Source organism: Artemia franciscana, chromosome 14 (genome assembly GCF_032884065.1).
Source record: "Artemia franciscana chromosome 14, ASM3288406v1, whole genome shotgun sequence".
Taxonomy (NCBI): Eukaryota; Metazoa; Arthropoda; class Branchiopoda; order Anostraca; family Artemiidae; genus Artemia; species Artemia franciscana.
Window position 1 is genome coordinate 37,917,643 of NC_088876.1, and position 19,929 is coordinate 37,937,571.

General features: G+C 36.5%; 1 protein-coding gene across 2 annotated transcripts in view; it reads left to right on the top strand.

Moving 5' to 3' along the window:
- LOC136035680 (cysteine protease ATG4D-like) overlaps positions 1–19,929 on the top strand; it is a 120,963-nt gene that overhangs the window by 57,928 nt on the left and 43,106 nt on the right. Inside the window, exons 2-3 of one of the 2 annotated variants that reach the window (XM_065717606.1) lie at positions 9,571–9,881; positions 16,558–16,651. In XM_065717606.1, the coding sequence (XP_065573678.1) occupies positions 9,665–9,881; positions 16,558–16,651 (311 nt within the window). In that variant the 5' untranslated portion in view covers positions 9,571–9,664. Of the gene's footprint in view, positions 1–9,570; positions 9,882–16,500; positions 16,652–19,929 lie in introns of both variants that reach the window. The other variant, XM_065717605.1, reaches the window with a different exon arrangement.

A 19,929-nucleotide genomic window follows, 5' to 3' on the forward strand; every position in this document is an offset into this window, starting at 1 on the left:
ACTTTGTCTACATCATATCTCAATCTTAAACATATCATATTACTAAATAATTTGATATCTACAGAGACCAGACTAGTGCTTCAATAATTACCACACTCACTTTTATCATCTTTCTTATACAATGGTTGGTTAAGGTTTTCCTAAAATCGTTAGGTACTTCCCCTTTTTCGAAAATCATATTCACAATCTTTAATAACCTATTTCTAAAATCAGAGCCACCATTTTTAAGAACCTCATTTACCACACTATCAGCACCTGGAGCCTTATTTTTTAATTCTATTAGTACTGTTGCAAAATGGAGGAAGCAAAGCAGGTTATCAAACTGGAAAATCCGGATATTGTGGCAATAGTAGAAGTTAAACCAAAAAACTACAGATACTTACCTACCGTCACAGAGCTCAGTATCGAAGATTATTATCTGTATGAACAAAATCTGGAAGAGAATACAGGTAGAGGGATAGTCTGCTATTGTCGAAAAGGCATCAACGTGCATCCAATATCGAGGTCAACCGACGCGATTGAGCCCAAAGAAAGTCTGTGGATCTGCATTAAGTCTAAAACGACCAGCGACACTGTTCTTGGGATCTGTTATCGTAGCCCCAACAACACTGACACATCCGACGAAGCTCTGTTCTCGCAAATAGCAGCATTCGCTAAGAACACCAACCAAAAGCTTGCTATTATAGGAGATTTCAATCTCCCTAAGATAGACTGGAATAGGCGATACACCACGGAATCTACCGCAAGCTTGACGAGTAAATTCTTGGACGTTATTAACAAACACTTTCTAGAGCAGCTAATATCTGAGCCAACAAGGATGCGGGGATCTGACACACCAAGTATCCTCGACTTGTTACTAGTAAGCGATGGAGACCTGGTATCAGATATTAAGCAGTTGTCACCAATCGGTAAATTGGATCACTCGGTAATTGTGTTTAGCTTGGAAACGGAGGTTTTGAGGACACGTGTGGCACTGAAACGTAACTACTACAAGGGAGATTACGTTGCTATGAGAAGAGAGCTTTCGGATGTCAACTGGACTGAAGAATTCAGTGGGTTGGAGTCGTTAGACACCATTTACACAAGGTTCACTAAGATTGTAGCCTCAATGGAAGAACAATTTATTCCTATGCACAATAAATACACCCGTGTTGCATTACCTAAAGCCAATATTGAACTGATTAAAAGCAAAACAAAAAGCATGGAGAGACTACAAAAGTAATCGACTAAGTAACGACCGAGAGAAAACATTCAAGAGGCTCCGCAACAGTGTTCGAAAAGCAACAAGAAGAGAAGGAAAGCTTAGAGAACGTAAATTAGCTTTCTCCTTGAAAGAAAACCCAAAAAGTTTCTGGAAATACGTGAACAGCAAAAGGAAAAACAAAGGTGGAGTCTCATCTCTTTACGATCCCGTGAAACAAAAGCTGGTACACGACCCCATGGACAAGGCAAATTTTCTCAACAGCCAGTTCTCTTCTGTTTTTACTCAGGAACCTGAGAACGAAGACCACTTTAGCCGCGAGGAACCAATTCAGGGTATAAGCGAATTGATAAGACCGATAGAGATCAAACATAGCGATGTTCTAAAAAAACTCAGAGAACTTAACCCAAGCAAGTCCACAGGCCCAGACAATCTACATCCAAAACTGCTCAAAGAACTTGCAACGGTAATAACAGAGCCACTAGTCTACATTTACAGAAAGTCTCTTGAACTCGGTGAGCTTCCCACTATTTGGAAAAAAGCTATTGTCGTCCCAATATACAAAGGTGGGAAACGAGAAGACCCATCAAACTACAGACCGATAAGCCTCACTTGTATTACGTGTAAAGTACTTGAGTCTCTCATTGCAGACCACACCCTAGAACACTTAAAACGAGAAAAAATACTTACCGAAAAGCAGTTTGGTTTTCTTAAGGAACGATCTGCAGAGATCCAACTGCTTTGTGCCACAGATGATTGGAAGAAAAACATCGACAAGGGGTTCCAGATTGATCTCATATACTTGGATCTCAAGAAAGCCTTTGACAAAGTTCCCCATAAGCGTCTCGTCAAGAAGCTCAGGAAATACGGTCTCTCATCATCCGGGTCCTCATTCAGTCTTCTTCAATGGATTACGGACTTCTTAACTGACAGAAAGCAAGTTGTGTGCGTAGAAGGTTGTCTCAGCAATGCCGAAGAAGAAGTTCTTAGCGGAGTACCCCAGGGGTCAATTCTCGGCCCCCTTCTGTTTAATCTCTACATCAACGACCTAGTTGAGGGCATCAAATATGACATCCTTCTCTACGCGGACGACACAAAGCTCTATCGCGTCATCTCGTCATGTGAAGACATTCACCACCTGCAGGCGGATCTCCAACGAATCGATGACTGGATGAGGAAGTGGATCATGGAAATCAATACCCAGAAAAGTCATATCCTGACTCTGGGTCCACAAAACTTTTCGTCCTCATACTTTCTTGGTTCCGCTGCACTCACTCTTAGTAGAGAAGAAAGAGACCTAGGCATCTTAGTGGATTCTGAACTGAACTTCAGTAGCCACTATGAAGCTGTCGTCAAGAAGGCTTCCAAAGTTGCTGGTATGATCAGAAGGAACTTCTCGTGCGAGGACGACAAAATGCTTGCTACGCTCTATAAGTCCCTTGTCCGCCCGATTCTTGAGTATGGACATTGTTCTACAAGACCATACTACAACAAGGACATAGATGCTCTCGAAAATGTTCAGAGGAGGATAACTAAATTCTCTCCCAGGTTACGCTTCCTTCCCTACGAAGAGCAGCTTAGAAAGCTTGAAATCCCAACCCTCGCATATAGATTCCATCGTGGTGATCTTATTGAAATGTACAAGCTCTGCAATGGAGCCTATGATAACGTACCAGCCCAGAGAATCGTGCAGTTCAATAAAAATCATCTCCGAGGACATCAGTACAAAGTGAGTATGGAACGTTTTTACAAGGACATGGGCCGATGGACTTTCGGCAACCGAGTTGTTCAGCATTGGAACAACTTACCAGAAAGAGTAATCTGCTCCACAAACCTACGGACATTCAAGAAGGAAGTTGATGAATATTATTCAAGTGACATTTTCTCCTTATGCAAATTTAGAAGAAATGCAAATTAAGATTTTTGTTTTGTAGAGGCTTAACGGCCTGCCATCAAATTTGCGAATATATTTATTTATTTATTTAATTCTTCCTCACAAAACAAATCTTACTTCACATCCATGGTATCACAAACTTTTACATTTTCCTCAATATCTTTTCCTGCTGTTGTATCTTGTTAAGCACATTCTCAAAATGTGCTGCCTATCTTTCTTTAACTCTTTACTTATCACTAATTGTGGCCCCATTCCTATCTTTAACCAGGACAAGTCTGGGTTGACTGTCCCTTCTCAATTTATCATCACACCAGTATAATATTTTAATATTATGCTGTCTAGTTACATCTTTCAGGTCCTCAGATATTTTATCCGTGGCCTCCACTTCACATCCCCTTAGTTCATGTTTTGATGCTTTCTTTACTTTCCATTCCTTTTGTTTACATTCCTACATTTACTTACATTCCTTACATTTACATTCTTACATTCATTTACATTCCTAGGATACCATCTATCACTATTTCTACCAACCTGGGCATTAAAATTTAGTAAAAACACCATATTTCTACCTGGGATCCTGTCTATTTGCTCCTGCAACTGTAAGTAAGATTCATCTGATAACTAATATCTCCATCTGTTGGTTCAACAGGGGCACATACTACTATAACTGATAGCTGAACTTTTTAGTCATAAAATGAGCAATTAGTATTCTATTACTTATACCTACCTAGCCTAAACAAGACCTAATAGCTTCTTTATTCATCACGAGTCCCACATCCTGTCTATGTACCCCATTCTTCCTGCCTAAGTGAACAAATTCTATACCACATAGTTTCATGCTTCCTACCCCTGGGATATGAGTTCATGAAACTCCTAATAAGTCCAGTTCGAATCATCTGAATTTGTCAGTTAAAATTTGAATGCAATAGTTATTTTTTAGCATTGTAACATCATAAGCTCCAATTTTCATATTCTTTAAATCATCGAAATTATTTTGGCCTCAGGAAAAGCAATGATCTCAGATACCAATGCTGGATGGGGATCAACATATCTTCTCAAGTGTACACCAAAGCGCTTAAGCCACCCTAGAAACGGACAGCAAGAAGTCCCTGGGACCTACAGTAGGAATGAAGGCTTTGTGCAATCCTGGGCCCATCTAGGTTGCAACATGGTTTTCAGCACTTGGTAATGCTCTTCTCTCAGCAAGAGTTGAAATCCTGTATAGAGAGTCTCAAGCTAAATACCTCCAACTCATTATATCTTCATAGCTACAAATATTAGGCTTCTACAGGGATACAACCCATAGTTGATAAATTAGCGTGAAAGAGGTTTTTCAGCCCAAAAAGGCCGCCAAACAGACTCATGTTTTTAAGTTTGATTATTTGAAGCAATGTCACATACTGAAGACACCAGTAGCTTTATAGTCATAGTTTTCATTGTTTTGACACTAGTGGCTTGAACCATGGTCCTCTTCTCATATCTGTTTAAATCCTCTCCCAAAACCTTCTCTTAAGGGTAGGCTAAAGGTTTATACAGGGGTTTTCACAATTAAGACAGGATAGGTATTTTGCCATTGTCCACATTTATCATAATGACACTTTAAGGGTAAAAACGCTCTAGAATGCAATGTGCAAACTTCATCAAGGCAGAAATTACACTTTTTTACATCAATTGGATATGCTCTATATAGCTTTCATGGATTGCATAAAAAACACTTGCTATCAATTTTCTTAGAAATGGTGTAAATCAACTTTGCAATTTATAAAAGAACAGGGTACAGGGTTGAAACATGGTTGCTGCTCATTTCTGGTTTTCTAACTATCTAAAAAGTGTAAGATGGAAAATGTTTTATAGAAAAATTTGTCGCTCTTCTGCCAATTTCAACACTCGAGTCGAATTTCAGCACATCTTGCATCTTCGAAAAAAAAAAAAAAAAAACAGCGAAAGCCTTGAAACAAAATTGAAAATGCCAAAAAATTTCCATCTAAAAACAACGCAATTTAAAACTTTACATAAAAAAAATTCAAGAATAAATGGAAAAAACACGAAGCTTATCAACGAAATGGGAAATTTCTGAAAACTTTCAACAAGATTGTGAAAACGGTGAACAACTCGGCGAAGTTTGAAAATGCTAAGAAATTTCTCATTTAAAAATTGAATATGACAAAAATATGAAAATGGGGAAAAACAGAACTTTAAAAAAGATTAAATTACGAAAACCAAATTTAAAATAGACCTAATTATGCAAACAAAATTTCTCAGTAAACCAGAAGTGCGAAGACAAATTAGAAAAATACGTAATCACATGAACAAAACTGAAAATTACGTGTAACAAAATTAAAAAAGAACAAAACTGTATAAGAAAAATCTGAAAAAGACTAAATTAATTGAACTAAAATTAGAGCTGGTGAAAAAAAAAATCACGATATAAACTGGAAGTTAATAACACCAAATATTATTTTGTCATTTTCATTTTTGAAATTTTGACAATTGGATATTTTTGACCTATTACTGCATAAAAGTCGAAAAAAACATGGAAGTTTAGAACAGAGTAAATTAAGGAGTAGATGCTGTTTTAAACGAATTGGAAAAGGAGTGGCTAGGATTGAGAAACTTGTTTTCTGAATGCCTTTTCTCGAGGATTTTGGAACAGGAAAAAAGTTTGTTCATTAACAGCTAGAAGCTCTTTGCTTTTTGCAATTTGCTTGTTCAGTGGTGTCCAAGGGGGATAATGTAACTCCATCGTTGGTCGCATGCACTTCGTTGGCAACACCAAAATTCCCCTTTTGACTTCATCTATTGTGTATAATTTGAGTTTAAAAATGGTGCCCCCTTGGTCATCATTTGTAAAGCGATTGATATTATAACACAATAGCCTTTTGGCCCTCCATTTTAAGTTCAGTAAAATAGTCGCTGCCGAGTTTGTTTTTCAATATTCCTAATTGGCTCTTCTTTTGACTATCTACCATATAAGCATTTTGTTCAGGATCGCGGTTGAAAAAATCCATAGCAGGACAAAGTATGGGTGACATTAAGTCCCCAACTAAATTTTAGGTTTGTATTTTAACAAATAACGAGTCTTTGTCAATAAAGTAGAGTTTGATTTTTCTTACTTTATTGAGATTCGTTGAGAAAGGGACCAGATATTCTAATGGTTGCTTTTTAAGATTTTTTTTATTTTTCTACTAAGGACGATTGAGCGGAGGTCTTGGCCGAAATATTTGTATAGTATTTTAATCTTCACTGACTAAATATCCTCGTTCTTTAATTTTTTAGTTTTTCTCATCTCGTCAATAGATTGTCAAACTTAAACTAACTTATAATTGACTCGAAAAAATGGCCACAGCAGCTCAAATATGTCTCCAGAAAAAAAGTCTTTCGTGAATATGAATGTTATATTTTCGGAGATTGTTGTAAAAAATAAAAAATTCTTTCACCTGGAACAGTTTTTCAAGGTCTATCATAACTTCACATTCTATTCTTTTACTTTCTTGATTTACTGTTTTTCCGAATATAGTGTTATTACAAAGTTTGAAGAGCTAACTCTTTTTTTTTGTGAAAATGTTCTATATAAGGTGTATCTAAAGGGATTGTTTGAAACAGACTACTTTATAAATTGTGTTGGTACTTGTATGATAAGCCTGCTCAAGTTGTTCATTCTTTGACGCATTATAGAACCGTTTTTTTATCGTTAGTCTCTATCAGCTTAGTGTGAGATAAAACAAATGTAGTGACAGAATATTTGAATTTTTTTTTAATTTGGGCTATATATTTACATATTAGGGGGGGGGGATAAAGTATTTGGACCCTGTGAAGTTGGAAAGCTATTCTTACTACATAATATGCAGAACAATTGTACCTAACATATTAGGCATGCAGAACCACTATACTTTACCCCCCCCCCCTAATGTGCGAATATATTCCTATTTTGTTTTTAAAGCATTATATTTTTTATCTTACTTTGTTATATTTCATTAGGATTGAACGTCAGAGAAACATATTAGAAGAATATTAGGGAGGGGGTGTGTCATACAAGTACCATTACGTCTACTCTAAAATTATGATTCACTGTCCATTTAACTATCCTTTATTGACTATTAATATCACTATCAATAATTCACTATCATAGTTCACTGTCCGTGTCTATTTAAGATTTATGTGGCGTAATTTTTTTTGTAGTCAAACTGTTCGTGTTAACGAACTGTTGTAAGGAGCGACCCGGCTCAATAGTAACGAAAACTCTAAAAAACAGAATTTGGATAGTAATAGTTGCATCAAAAGAATCGAATTTTAATGCTGATTTTAAATATATAAGTTTCATAAAGTTTAGTCTTACCCATCAAAAGTTACGAGCCTGAGAAAATTTGCCTTATTTTAGAAAGTAGGGAGAAACACCCCCTAAAAGTCATAGAATCTTTACAAATCACACCATCAGATTCAGCGTATCCGACAACCCTACTGTAGAAGTTTCAAGCTCCTATCTACAAAAATGTGGAATTTTGTATTTTTTTGCCAGAAGACATCACGGATGCGTGTTTATTTGTTTTTTTTTCTTTCCCAGGGTGATCGTATCGACCAAGTGGTCCTAGAATGTCGTGAGAGGGCTCATTCTAACGGAAATTAAAAGTTCTAATGCCCGTTTTTAACTGACCAAAAAAATTGGAGGGCACATAGGCCCTCTCCCACGCTCATTTTTCACCAAAGTCACCGGATTAAAATGAGATAGCCATTCCGTTCAACATAGTCGAAAAACCTAATAACTATGTTTCTGAGGACGACTTAATCCCCAAAGTCCACTGGGGAGGGGCTGCAAGTTACAAACTTAGACAATTGTTTACATGTAGTAGTGGCTATCGGGAAGTGTACAGACGTTTTTAGGGGGAATTTAGAGTTGGGATGGGGATGGGTTGGGAGAGGGGGTTACATTGGAGGATCTTTCCATGGAGGAATTTATCATGAGGGAAGAGAATTTTCATGAAGGGGGTGCAGGATTTTCTAGTATTATTTATAAAAAACAGAAAATATATAAAAAAAAGTTTTTTTTCATCTGGAAGTAAGGAACAGCATTAAAATTTAAAACGAACAGAAAATATTATGCATATAAGGGGGTTCATCTCCTCCACAATACCTTGCTCTTTACGCCAAAGTATTTTTTTGTAATTTCAACTATTTATTCTATGGCCTTTGTGATTCAGGGGTCATTCTTAAAGAATTGGGATGAAATGCAAGCTTTAGTGTAGAGAGAGAGGTATTGACGAGGGGTGAACCCCCTCATATATATTATAAAAATATAAAAATATAGAAGTTTGTTATGTTAGTTAATTTGTAAGTTACGTATATTTATTACTAATAAAAACGTTCGTAAAAAAAATAAAAGTTCTAGTTGTATTTTTAAGTAACCAGAAATCGGAGGGCAACTAGGCCTTTTCCCCCACCCCTTTTTTCAAAATTGTCTGATTTTGGCTAAGCCATTTAGCCAAAAAAAATATTAATATGCAAATTTCGTTTTAAATATTTATGTGTGGTGAGTCAAAATCAAAACATGTATTAATTCAAAAACGTTCAGGAATTAATTGAAAAACAAATTTTTGTAACTGCAAGTAAGGAGCGACATTAAAACTTAAAACGAACAGAAATTATTCCGTATATGAAAGGGGCTGTCCCCTCCTCAACTCCTTGCTCTTTACGCTAAAGTTTTTTATTGTTTTAAAAAGTAGAGTTGTGAGAAAGAGTCACACTTTACCGTAAAGAGCGAGGCGTTGAGGGAGGGGCTGCCCCTTTCATATACGGAATAATTTCTGTTCGTTTTAAGTTTTAATGTCGCTCCTTACTTTCAGTTAAAAAAAACTTGTTTTTTTATTTAATAGTTTAAGGAGGTGACTAATTTCTCTGTTTATGCCCGTGGTAGCTTTTTCTCTTTGACCTTTCCCTGGCTCTATGGAGAGCCAGGGAAATGCTGGCTCTATGCTTATCTCTGTACAGACATTGGCGATAGTAAGAACGTCTGAGGCTAGGTATAAGGAAGTATAGTCCCATAAGGTTTTATAATTGAATTTTGTCCATACTTTGTGTGCAAATTCAAATTATTCTTCAGAAGTTTCTTTTTGATTTGAATCTTAAAAAAGCTTGCTTTTTAAGTAATTCCTTCTTCAAACCGTTGAAACAATTAAAACTCCTTTCCGTGTAAGCAAGGGAAAGTAGTAATCCTGAGAGAATTTTTGTCTTAGAACAAAAAAGTGACTCGGATCTTCTTCACGTAATGACTAGGATCTTTGCTTTTTATGTTACTTACAAGAAGAAAAACTCTCATTTACATAGGTAGTTGCCCCCTTTTTTTTATATATATATAACCTTTTTTTATTAGGCTATAAGTACAATTCAAAGTTGGCAATCAAAAGCCTAAAATGAAGCTATTGAGGCGACTAAACCTCTGTTTAAATCCAGTTTATTTTCATATGAAAACGTTTTGTTTTAGGTTTTTAGCTTGATGATGGTTTTGACCGACCTGCTTTACTTTTGAGACGAATTATAAGTTTTTGTGATAAATAAATGCTTAGTAGTAATACTACATGAGTGGGGACCAAAATAGTGGAGACACAGGCTGGAGTGAGAGCTTTGAGATTGTCCCTGCTAGTTATGACGAAAAAGAACTGAATTTGGATGGTTTTGAACAGATTGATGAGTTTTCTTCTCCTGGAAGTAGTAAGCAAGTTCCTGGTTTGCGGTTAGACAACCATTCCGGTTTCAGATTTGGTATTGGCTGTGCCTTTAGTGGATTTTTCTCAGGTGAGATTGATTGTTTACGAATTTCTGGTAATACCTTCAGTTTCATGTGTAATGGTTACAACATACTTTTTAGTTTTGAACTTTTTAACATGTGGATATTCTTGTTAGATGCTACAACAACCTGTGCTACAACAACGCTGATGCTGATGCTGCAATAACGCTGTGGAATCGGTGTTTTATTAAATTTTTGCTGAACAGAGCTGGAGTAACAGAAATAATGCAAGAGCCTTCGGAATGGGAGCTATGCCTACACTAAAAGGCTGGATTTAAGCTAAATACTCTTACATATTACTAAAAAGTGGCAATAATAAACAAAATTAAAATTATTAAAATTGAGTGATGAGTGGAGTGTTCAATAAATAAATAAATATTTATCCTATAGTATTCATTTTCTATATTTCTCTCATGAATGTCAATTTCTCTCATTATTTTCTGCATTGAATTAGGTGGAATATTGGATTTGAAGTTCTTACTTCTTTCAGTAAAATGTTAAGAGTCAGAATTGCAGTCAGAGAAATTATGTCTAAAGTTTCAGGAGCAATTATTTTTAATGCTTCGGGAATCGAAGTCAGAATTGGAGTCGGTGGTAAAGTGGATAGACTCCTGAGCCCTGCCAACAACAAATATCTATTTTACGTATCTCCCTTCCATCCTGGTACTCTGCGTTCATGGCCTTCAAATTTTGGTGAAATTACTCATCTTTTCCATAAAATTCTTTGACAATGTGTTTGAATGTCAGCCAAACTTTATTTTGAATTTTGGCCCTTTTCAAACGTGTTTTTCTTGCGAATGCATGGTGCCAATAGCTCTGAAGGCTTATTGAATATACCAGTTCTGGTATTAAATCATTCAGCTCATGCTGGTATATCTCTTACGAATTGAACCATCTACCAATATCAATATCTATTTTTGGGATCACTTAATTATTGACCAGATATTCGTTTGTGTATTTCCAAAGAGGGTAGTCTTTCAAAGAAAAATTCAGAAGTTCAAGCTAATTCAGAAGTTTGAAAGAAAGGGTTCAAACTCATAAATTTTGTCAAGAAGTTAAATGCTTCCCAAGTTGTTCTTTGAGTTAGAAAAGGAAAAAAGGATTCCTATATTCTGGAAACTGGAGGTCCAGAACGCCTAAGAGAAGGTATTTTGTTGAAAATCTAAAAAAGTGTATTTTATACAAAACTTTCCCCTGAAGGTGGTTAAAGCCTTTGGACAAACTCAGGAAAGAGGGAGGAAGGTGTACCCCCCTCTTATCCCCACCACATGTGAAGTGTCATCACAACCATCTGTTATATTTATTAACCATCCCAATAACCTGGATCATCAAATTCACTGCCTTTTGCCCTAGGCTTAATTTGTAAGATAAAAAGAAATCATTGACATACACAAGATATTAACTTTGAATAAACAATGTGTATACTATGCCCTCTCAATTGGAAATTTCAAATATTTTTAGAACTTCTCGGTAACGTTTGTTTATTGATCAGACAACGCAATATCAGCTTTTTTTTATAATCTTAGAATTTTTGTTCTCAGCTTAGCAGGAAAATGCAACTCTCTCACCTTAGTATGCCATTTTCATCATTGTTTACATGCTGGTGAACGGGTCGTAAATACATGTCTGCGTCAACCTGTTAGAAATCAGATATCCAAGATTATACAAAACTAGACCTACTTTGCCCGGGCAACGTGAAGTGTTGCGGCAACCTTTGTCCGGCTTCGCCGACTAAAGTGTTGTGAGAGCAACACTTTGGTTTTGTTTCTTCGCTATCGATCAGTAATTACATGATCAAAGGCTATTCCTTAGCGTTGAAAAGACAATAGCAAAATAGTATCGAAAGAAGGGACTAAATCGACTTTGCAACCAGTTGAACTTTATCCTTTTCAATCGTAGACATCGTGACGGATGAAAACTCGGAACAATATCTCGTGTGATCTAGTTGGTATTATAAAGCTATCCGTAACTTTTCAGGATTAAAATACCATAGGTGACACTAATTATTACGAAACTACCTCATTGTTTTACAATATCGTTTGTACCTGTTGTGTAAACGCTTAATTCTGTCAGATTTAAGGAGATCGAATACAATGTGCACCAATTGGTACAAATTCCTAGCCCAAAGTGAACAGATTCTTACTTACAAGTCCCTCTCCCGTGATAGACATCAAGTTCACCGGAAACAAATAAATGGGTACACCAACTAGCAAAAGTTGCAAACCCTCATCGCTGAAGATGATTGTAGCCCAACAGTCGGTTATTACTTACAAGTCCCCTACATGTCTTACCACTGGAACCAAATTGGTTTAACCATCAAATACACCGGAAACAAGTAATAGGTACACCAACTAGCAAAAGTGGCAAACCGCTCATTGCCGAAGATGATTATGAGCTAACCTAACAGCCGTTTCTCGCCAAAAGTGGACTGATTCTTACTTATAAGTCCCTCTCCCGTGATAGGCATCAAGTTCACCAGAAACAAACAAATGGGTACACCAAATAGTATAGTTGCAAACCCCTCATCGCTGAAGTTGACTCTAGCCTAACAGCAAATTATTACTTAAAAGTTTCCTACATGTCTTATCACTGGAACCAAATTGGTTTTACCTTCAAATACACTGGAAAGAAATAATAGATACACCAACTAGAAAAAGTTGCTAACCCCTCATAGCCGAAGTTGATTATTACCTAACAGCCGACTGTTGCTTACAAGTCCACTATATGTCTCACAATTTGTATCGGCCTAGATTTCATTTCAGTGGGTACCTTAGTACTGAAGTTGTCAACCCCTTGAAACTTTCAAACTGTTATACCTCATGAAGGAATTTTTGTACCAAAAATGAATGTCATATACTTTGATCAGCTCATCAAGAGCTATCCATTGCCGTCTAAGAAAAATTCTATCTCTTAGTTCAAAAGTCGATTTTTTTGCCGTTGGCCAACTTTCTAACGTCACCACTTAGAAAGGAGCAAAGGATAAGCTCCAATTTCTTTAGCTGAGAGAACTTTTAAAGTTCATTCGGCACATCTGACGCCATTTCTCTACCGCAATCCCAAGTTCGAAAAACCGAATGATAAACTCAGCTGAAATCACGAACAGAAATGGATAGAAAAATAGATGGCAGCACTTTCGGACCCGTGGAAAAATGCCACATTTTTGCTCCTGTAAATTTTTTTAGTTATCACTCAAAGAAGGTATATTGGCTGTGGGGCCGGGTAACTGCCGCATAGATTTAACACTTATACCCAGCCATATCCAGTCCGTCTGTTCCAGTTCAAATCCAAATTTTGCAATCTGCTCAGGGCTTCATGTCTCTACGAAAGAGTCTCCCTGTAAACTCCCTGCCGAATGTGCGAATTGTGGTGGTCCGCATGTGTTGTTTAGCCTAAAATGTCAAGTCCTTAAAAAAGTGATTTCTGCTGCCAAGTGATGGCTCGCTCGATATCCCTACTCTCTTTTAATATTAATGGCACTAAGGATAAAGCCTCTGTGATCGACGAGTTCATAAATGATTACGATATAGTCTGCTTACAAGAACACATGCTCTCTTCCACCAGTTCCAGTTTCCTACAACGAAGCACATCACATCAGTTATTTCTTATAAATGCCCGCACAACTTTTGGCAGGCCCTCTGAAGGGCTTGCATGTTTTGTGAAGCGGAGTTTAAGTGGTCTAAATCCCACTTGCTTATGCTCGAACGATCATTTTCTTGCCATCCAGTTAGGCAATACTGTTATAATTAACACTTATTTGCCACATAATGCACGTGGAATTGATTCTATGGCACGGTTCGCTAAAGCTTGCTCCTCGTTATCCTCAGCTGTGAAGCAATTCGCTGATTCCGAACTTACACATATGATTGTTGGTGACTTGAACTGCAATATTTTAGATAACTCGGCCAGAACTGACTGCTTGTTAGATCTAGTTCTTGATAATAAAATTGTGCCAAAGGATCAGTCCTATACTTACATTCATCGTTCAGGAAGTGTATCAAATATTGACCATGTAATCTGTTCGCCAAGTCTCAGTATTTCTGAAGTGCATGTCCTTACGAATGAACAAGATATTGATCATATGCCGATGTCATTTACGTTTTCCCTATCTGATGTTCCTGTATATTCCTCTATTCCTAAGCCCTCATGGTCTTTTGACAAGTATAATTGGAATCGTGAAAATATTGCCCTTTACAGTGTGACGCTTGCTACACTACTTAGTTCTATTCGTATTCCGTTTCATTTGCTCCAGACGCAAATGCCAGTGAAAAATGCGGTTGCCGGTATTAACCTGTACTATTCTCAAATTATTTCGTGTTTGAAAAACGCTGAGTCTTGTACTGTCCCTTGTGCACGAGTTAGGTTAGGGACTCGTCAACCTGTGTGGAATAATGATTCAGAGTTGAAGTCGATTAAGGACCGTGCAAAGTTATGGTTGCGTATATGGTCAGAATGCGGAAGGCCTGCTTCTGGTATTGTTTTCAATACCAGAAGCACACTAAATCTGCTTATAAGAAATACCTTCGTGCAGTCCGATTTCAGGGTCTTGATTTTCCATCAAATCCAAGTGATTGGAAGAATGTTTTAAATTCTAGTAAAATTATTAGTGATGGTCCTGGCAATTATATTTCTAAGTCAGCTTGGGAATCCCATTATACTGCAGTTTTAATTATGCAGTTCATTCACGTTTTTCAGCTGTTTTGAAACGTATGCTACCGTCTGCTCTATCTCAGCAGGATATATTACTGATATCCGCTGATTCAATTTACCTGGCTATTAAAAGGCTTAAGTCTAAGTCAGTTGACACCGATGGAATATCAGTGAATCATTTAAAACCTGGTTGCCCCCCTTTAATATCGCATTTACAACTACTTTTTCAAATGTGTTTGTGTTGTTCTATCGTGCCAGACAGTTTCTTGTGTGGCACAGTTACTTCTATTTTAAAAAGGGGGAAAGATCCATTATCATGTTCATCTTATCGTCCTATCACTGTTTCTTGTACCTTAAGCAAAGTCCTTGAGTATTTACTTCTCCCTTCTATAACAGATAATATAAATTTTGGAGTTAACCAGTTTGGTTTTCAGCGTGGTCTAGGATGTCAGCATGCCCATAAAGTTCTTTCTACTCTGCTTTCTGATGCTTCCGGGAAGGGCTGTGATCTTTACTTTTGTTCTTTAGATCTATCTAAGGCTTTTGATTCTGTAGTTCACTCCCAAGCCCTGTTTTCTTTTTGTTAAATGTAGAGTGAATGTTTCTATTGTTTCTTTATTAAAATTTTGTATGGTCATCCTTTCCTTCATGTTAAATCTTCTCCTTCTGATTGTTCTATGTTAAAAATCTCCGTAAGACAAGGTGTGAGACAAGGTGGAGTTTCATCTCCATCAATTTTCAAAATTTGTATTGTTGATATTTTAAATAGTCTTCCAACAACTTACCTTTTAGGTAGTTCAAATGTCTCATATCTTGCTTATGCGGACGACATTCTTCTCATTAGTAGAACTAAATCTGGGCTTTCGGCTTCTGTTTGTTCTATCTCTACTGCTTTCTCGAATGTAGGTCTAACCCTTAACCCTGATAATTGTGAATTTCTTCATTTTGGTCCTTCTCCTAACCAATCTTCTAGACTTAATTGTTCTGATTTTAGCGTTCCGTGCGTGACTTCTTTAAGGTGGTTGGGCATTACCCTTACTAACAATTTAGTCTCTTTTCGTAATAAAATTTTTTCTGACGCTAAGGTTAAACTTCAAGTGGGTTATTCTAAAATTGTTGCGAACAGGGGGAAATAACACCGCAAAGCCCTTTCAAAAATTTATTCTTGCTTTTGTGATCACTCGGTTTTATATCTTTCTGGATTGTATCCTGTTTAAAAAAAAAGATTTAAAGGCTCTCAAGTCATCTTATTTTCGTTTCCTCCGTTTTATGTTGTATCTTCCTCCCTGGTACAAGAACAGTGATATGGTAACAAACTTCGGGGCTCCAGATTTATTAAATAAACTGCTACACCAGAAACTATCCGACTCGATACATTTTACGATTAACCCTTTTCATGATCTTCTAAAAAAATTTCTACAGTAATTTAATATGTTGTCAGAAGTTTTTTTTTCTGTGTGTTTGTTTTTATATTCCACTGTTTCAAGTGGGTCACAAATAAATTATTATTATAGATTTTAATCCATCTTCAATTTGAAAGTGGTGCCTGCCTGCTTGCCTGCTAGAACGGAGCTTTCCACTCGAAAGCAGAAACATGGTTGGATGAAACGAAAGCTTGGCTGCACAACTTCAAATACACTCCTCTCTGATATAGGCTATATAACTCCACTTCACTTTGCACACCATAGGCTCTGGCTCGTGGACAAGCAAAAACCATCCTTTTTGGCCCCGGGCAAGAGTTCTGTGGAGCGTTCCAAAATGTAATGTCATATTCATCAATCCGGCCTGAGGTAAAAACCGCACAGGTTAGACCCTTACCAGTTTCCAGGAACAAGCTGAGATCGGTGGCATAGAAAAAAAAAAAAAAACGGGACAAAACCAAAGTGTTGCTCTCGCAACACAATAAAACAAAAACGTACCATATGTCGAGTATTATGTTCGAAAAGTTTAAAATTATTCTTATTGATATTTTATTTTTAGCTTTAGCAGAAGGTCCTGATCAAACTGTTAAAAAGGGCTCGTCTGTTTGGTTTTTAGGAGTGCATTATTTTCGTGAGGATGTTGGTATCCCTTGGTGGAAAAAGAAGAAGCTACGAAAGAAGCATGACAAGTTAACAGAAGACCCCTTCCGGTTAGTATCCACTGATTTATCTAAGATAATTTTTACAATGAAATAAAAATGATAAAAACCTTTTGGAGCCATTTTGGGGTGTATTAATACACCCCATGGGGTGTTAATAATCGGCGACTTTTGCGTCTCTGGGTAGGTTTTTTTTTTTTTTTTTTTTTTTTTTTTTTTTTTTTTTTTTTTTTTTTACAGGAAAAAGTAGTTAGTCTGTCGCCCACCCTTACGACCTTACAACCTTACGGCCTTTAGCGCCTTGGGGTCTTTACTGTAAGAAGTAAGACAAAATCTAGCCTCAATAAAGTAACTATATGTGGACAGTTTTTGGGAAAGTGAAGGACCTCCTTGAATCCTTAAAAAAAAACACCAATGATTTTTTTTTTTACCAGAGCATAGAAAAGAAGGTTCTATAAATTTTAACTTCAGTAATAAATGAAATGAAACTGAAAGTTAGCTTGTGCGACCCTGTTTTGTAATCAAGTGACGTAAATTTGGTTGTTGAAGCAAAATGTTGACTCCATATATAGTAAGGCTCTACTTTAGCTGTTTTAACACTTAAACTTGTTTCTTCAATTGGTGTTTCTTGAATTAACATAAAAAAAAACATTTATCAGCCAATCTGACACGTATGGGCTGCAAATGAATGATAATCAAACAAAGTTTTTTGACTTTTATTTTCGTAATAAGCAAAAATATAAACTATTATAGATATAAATCACTACGCTAGGGAAAAAATTAAATTTTGCTAACGCGTAGCGATTAACTATATAAACATTCCTAAAGGCATCCTAAATTAACAATAATAAAAAAAAATCCTACATTAATGCTCCTATAAGCACCCTACACTAATTAAAATAATAATGAAAGGAAAAAAAAAAACGAAAAAAGACAATCACCCTTTCTCAAACACCCCCAGGGTAACAACCCTCACCCAAATATAATTCCCTCCACCCAACCCTTCAAAAGTGATGAAGTTGAACTGAATCGTGATATCTCCTGTCCTAAACCACGGTACCCCTGTATCTCAAACGCAGTTACACTCAGTGTCACTTTTAGCTCAGACTGCTCGTTTATCCGACATGTTGCAAACCTAGTAAAGAAGGAAAATTACGCCTTACAAACTGGCATATCTGTGTTATATGTGGCCATTACTTGACTACGCATGTCCGGTCTGAGCCAGGGTTGTGGGGGCAGTTTGTCTCAAATACGGAATCATTTCTGTTTGTTTCAAGTTTGCTCTGTAATTTCAGTTGAAAAGCTTATTTTTTGTTTAATCATATAATGAAACTATAGCACATGTGATAATAGTTTTCAAATATATTCAAGCTGTTCGTGATACTCGTACACTTTTTATTAAAGCGTGCCTTTCTAGAGGAGGATAAAAATTCTTCCTGGGTGCCCCTTAAAAACTGGTTTCTGCACTTCTTCCTGGGGGCCCTTTAGATACTGGTTTCCGCTGAGATATCACCAATGCTGCCCATTGTCAATAAGACCTGTAGTATAACTTAACTAGGGGGTGAAGCCCATCTCTACATGCTCTAAAGTGGCTTTTTAACTAAATAAATGTTGATAATACAAATTATACATCAAAAATACTGTTAATACTATATTGGCAGTTGGTATCCCACTGTCATTGAAAAAGTCAAAAACTTTAAGTACATTGACCCAAGATGGAAACTATAATGGAAATAGGTCCTTCATTTGGGGGGATGGCACTTATCTCTCCTGATTTAAGTAATTTTTTAACCTGTTTTTCTAGTTCACAACAGGAATTCAATCATCGGTTGTTCTTAAATGTGAAATCGAATTTCCGAAGCCCCCTCCAAGGTTTATACGACCACCAATAAAAATTTTATATGCCCCGGGGCATAATTTACAGCCCTTCCCTCCGGGCTCTGGGGAGGGGGGTTGTGTTAACCCGGAAGTTTTTGTTAATATCTAAAACACCCACCTTCCCATCATAAACAAAAAGTAGAACAATAGGGAATTTGTTTTTATAAGACAGTGGAATTTCAACTTCAAATGAATATTTCGACCCTTCGCCCTTGGATAGTTTTGCCCTAAAGAGAGAGAAAAAAGCTATCGACTGAGAACTCCGAGATAGGTCGAATTGAGATATGAGATATTAATGAATTGAGACAAATGGCCCCACATTTTTTCATCCAATATTATTGTTGCTTAGCTGATACCACAAATTCAGGAATGGCACAACTTTAGTAATTTCTGATTGTTATAATTTGGAGTCGCAATAGATCTTCATTGCTGCTCCTCTTAGAACTTAATATGGCTCTTTGCTGTTCTCTGATTTTTTAAAAGTTAAGTTTAAAAAAAATATGCTCTGAGAAAGTTAAAAGTTAAGTGTTTTTTAAAAAGCCGGTTTAAAGTTAACGAACAGTTTTATGTTGAGCTTCCCAGTTTCAGAGGAAATGATACTTTTGTATTTTTAACGTTGCCTACCTAAGCAATTTCATTTTGAAATAGCTTTACATAGACATAATGACATAATTTTGTCATATTACATATACATATGACATAATTGTCATGTACATATGACATAATTGTCTTTACATATGACATAATTGTCATAACCTGCTTTTCGCTTGACAGACACGGACGCAATAGTTGTTAAGACCACTGATTGGATTTACCTCTGGGACCTCACTAGACGAAGTAAAGGTCTGACCACTGTTGCCACTTCACTCTTAGGCGCTAAATGGTAGTACAACTTAGCCACGGCCACTACCACTTGAGAAGTTTTAATCAACAAATAAAAAATCTACACAAAAAGTTATAAACAAGTTTGATAAGAAAACATCCAAGGTCCATCCTTTGCTAAACAAATGAAAAAGAAAATATAAAAGAAGCTGACAATAAAATACAATCTTTAAAACTAAGATCTTTTCAAGACTAGCTTAGCATCATTACTTCAGGGGAGTTGAACCAGGACTCTAGGAAAATCTACAATCAGCTAATCATTTTTATTTTTTTGAGTGGTAGAATCCCTTTACTGTTTTTAATCCAAAGTTTTACGCACATTGAGCTGTTTATTAGCGCTAACAAAAATTTATGCCGGAGGCTCTTGAGTTAAAAAGGCAGGTGGACATTAGATGGAGCCACTGGTATAAGTCTGTTTGTAAGATAAAGCTTTGAATGAAATCCATCGCTCATTTCTTGAAGTGCTTTCGGAGCACCAAACCAAGTTTGAAACTACAGTTGAAGAAAAATGTCTTAAAATATCGTGTTTTTGCTACCCCATTTGTGCGTTGTGATGGAAAAATTGCTTT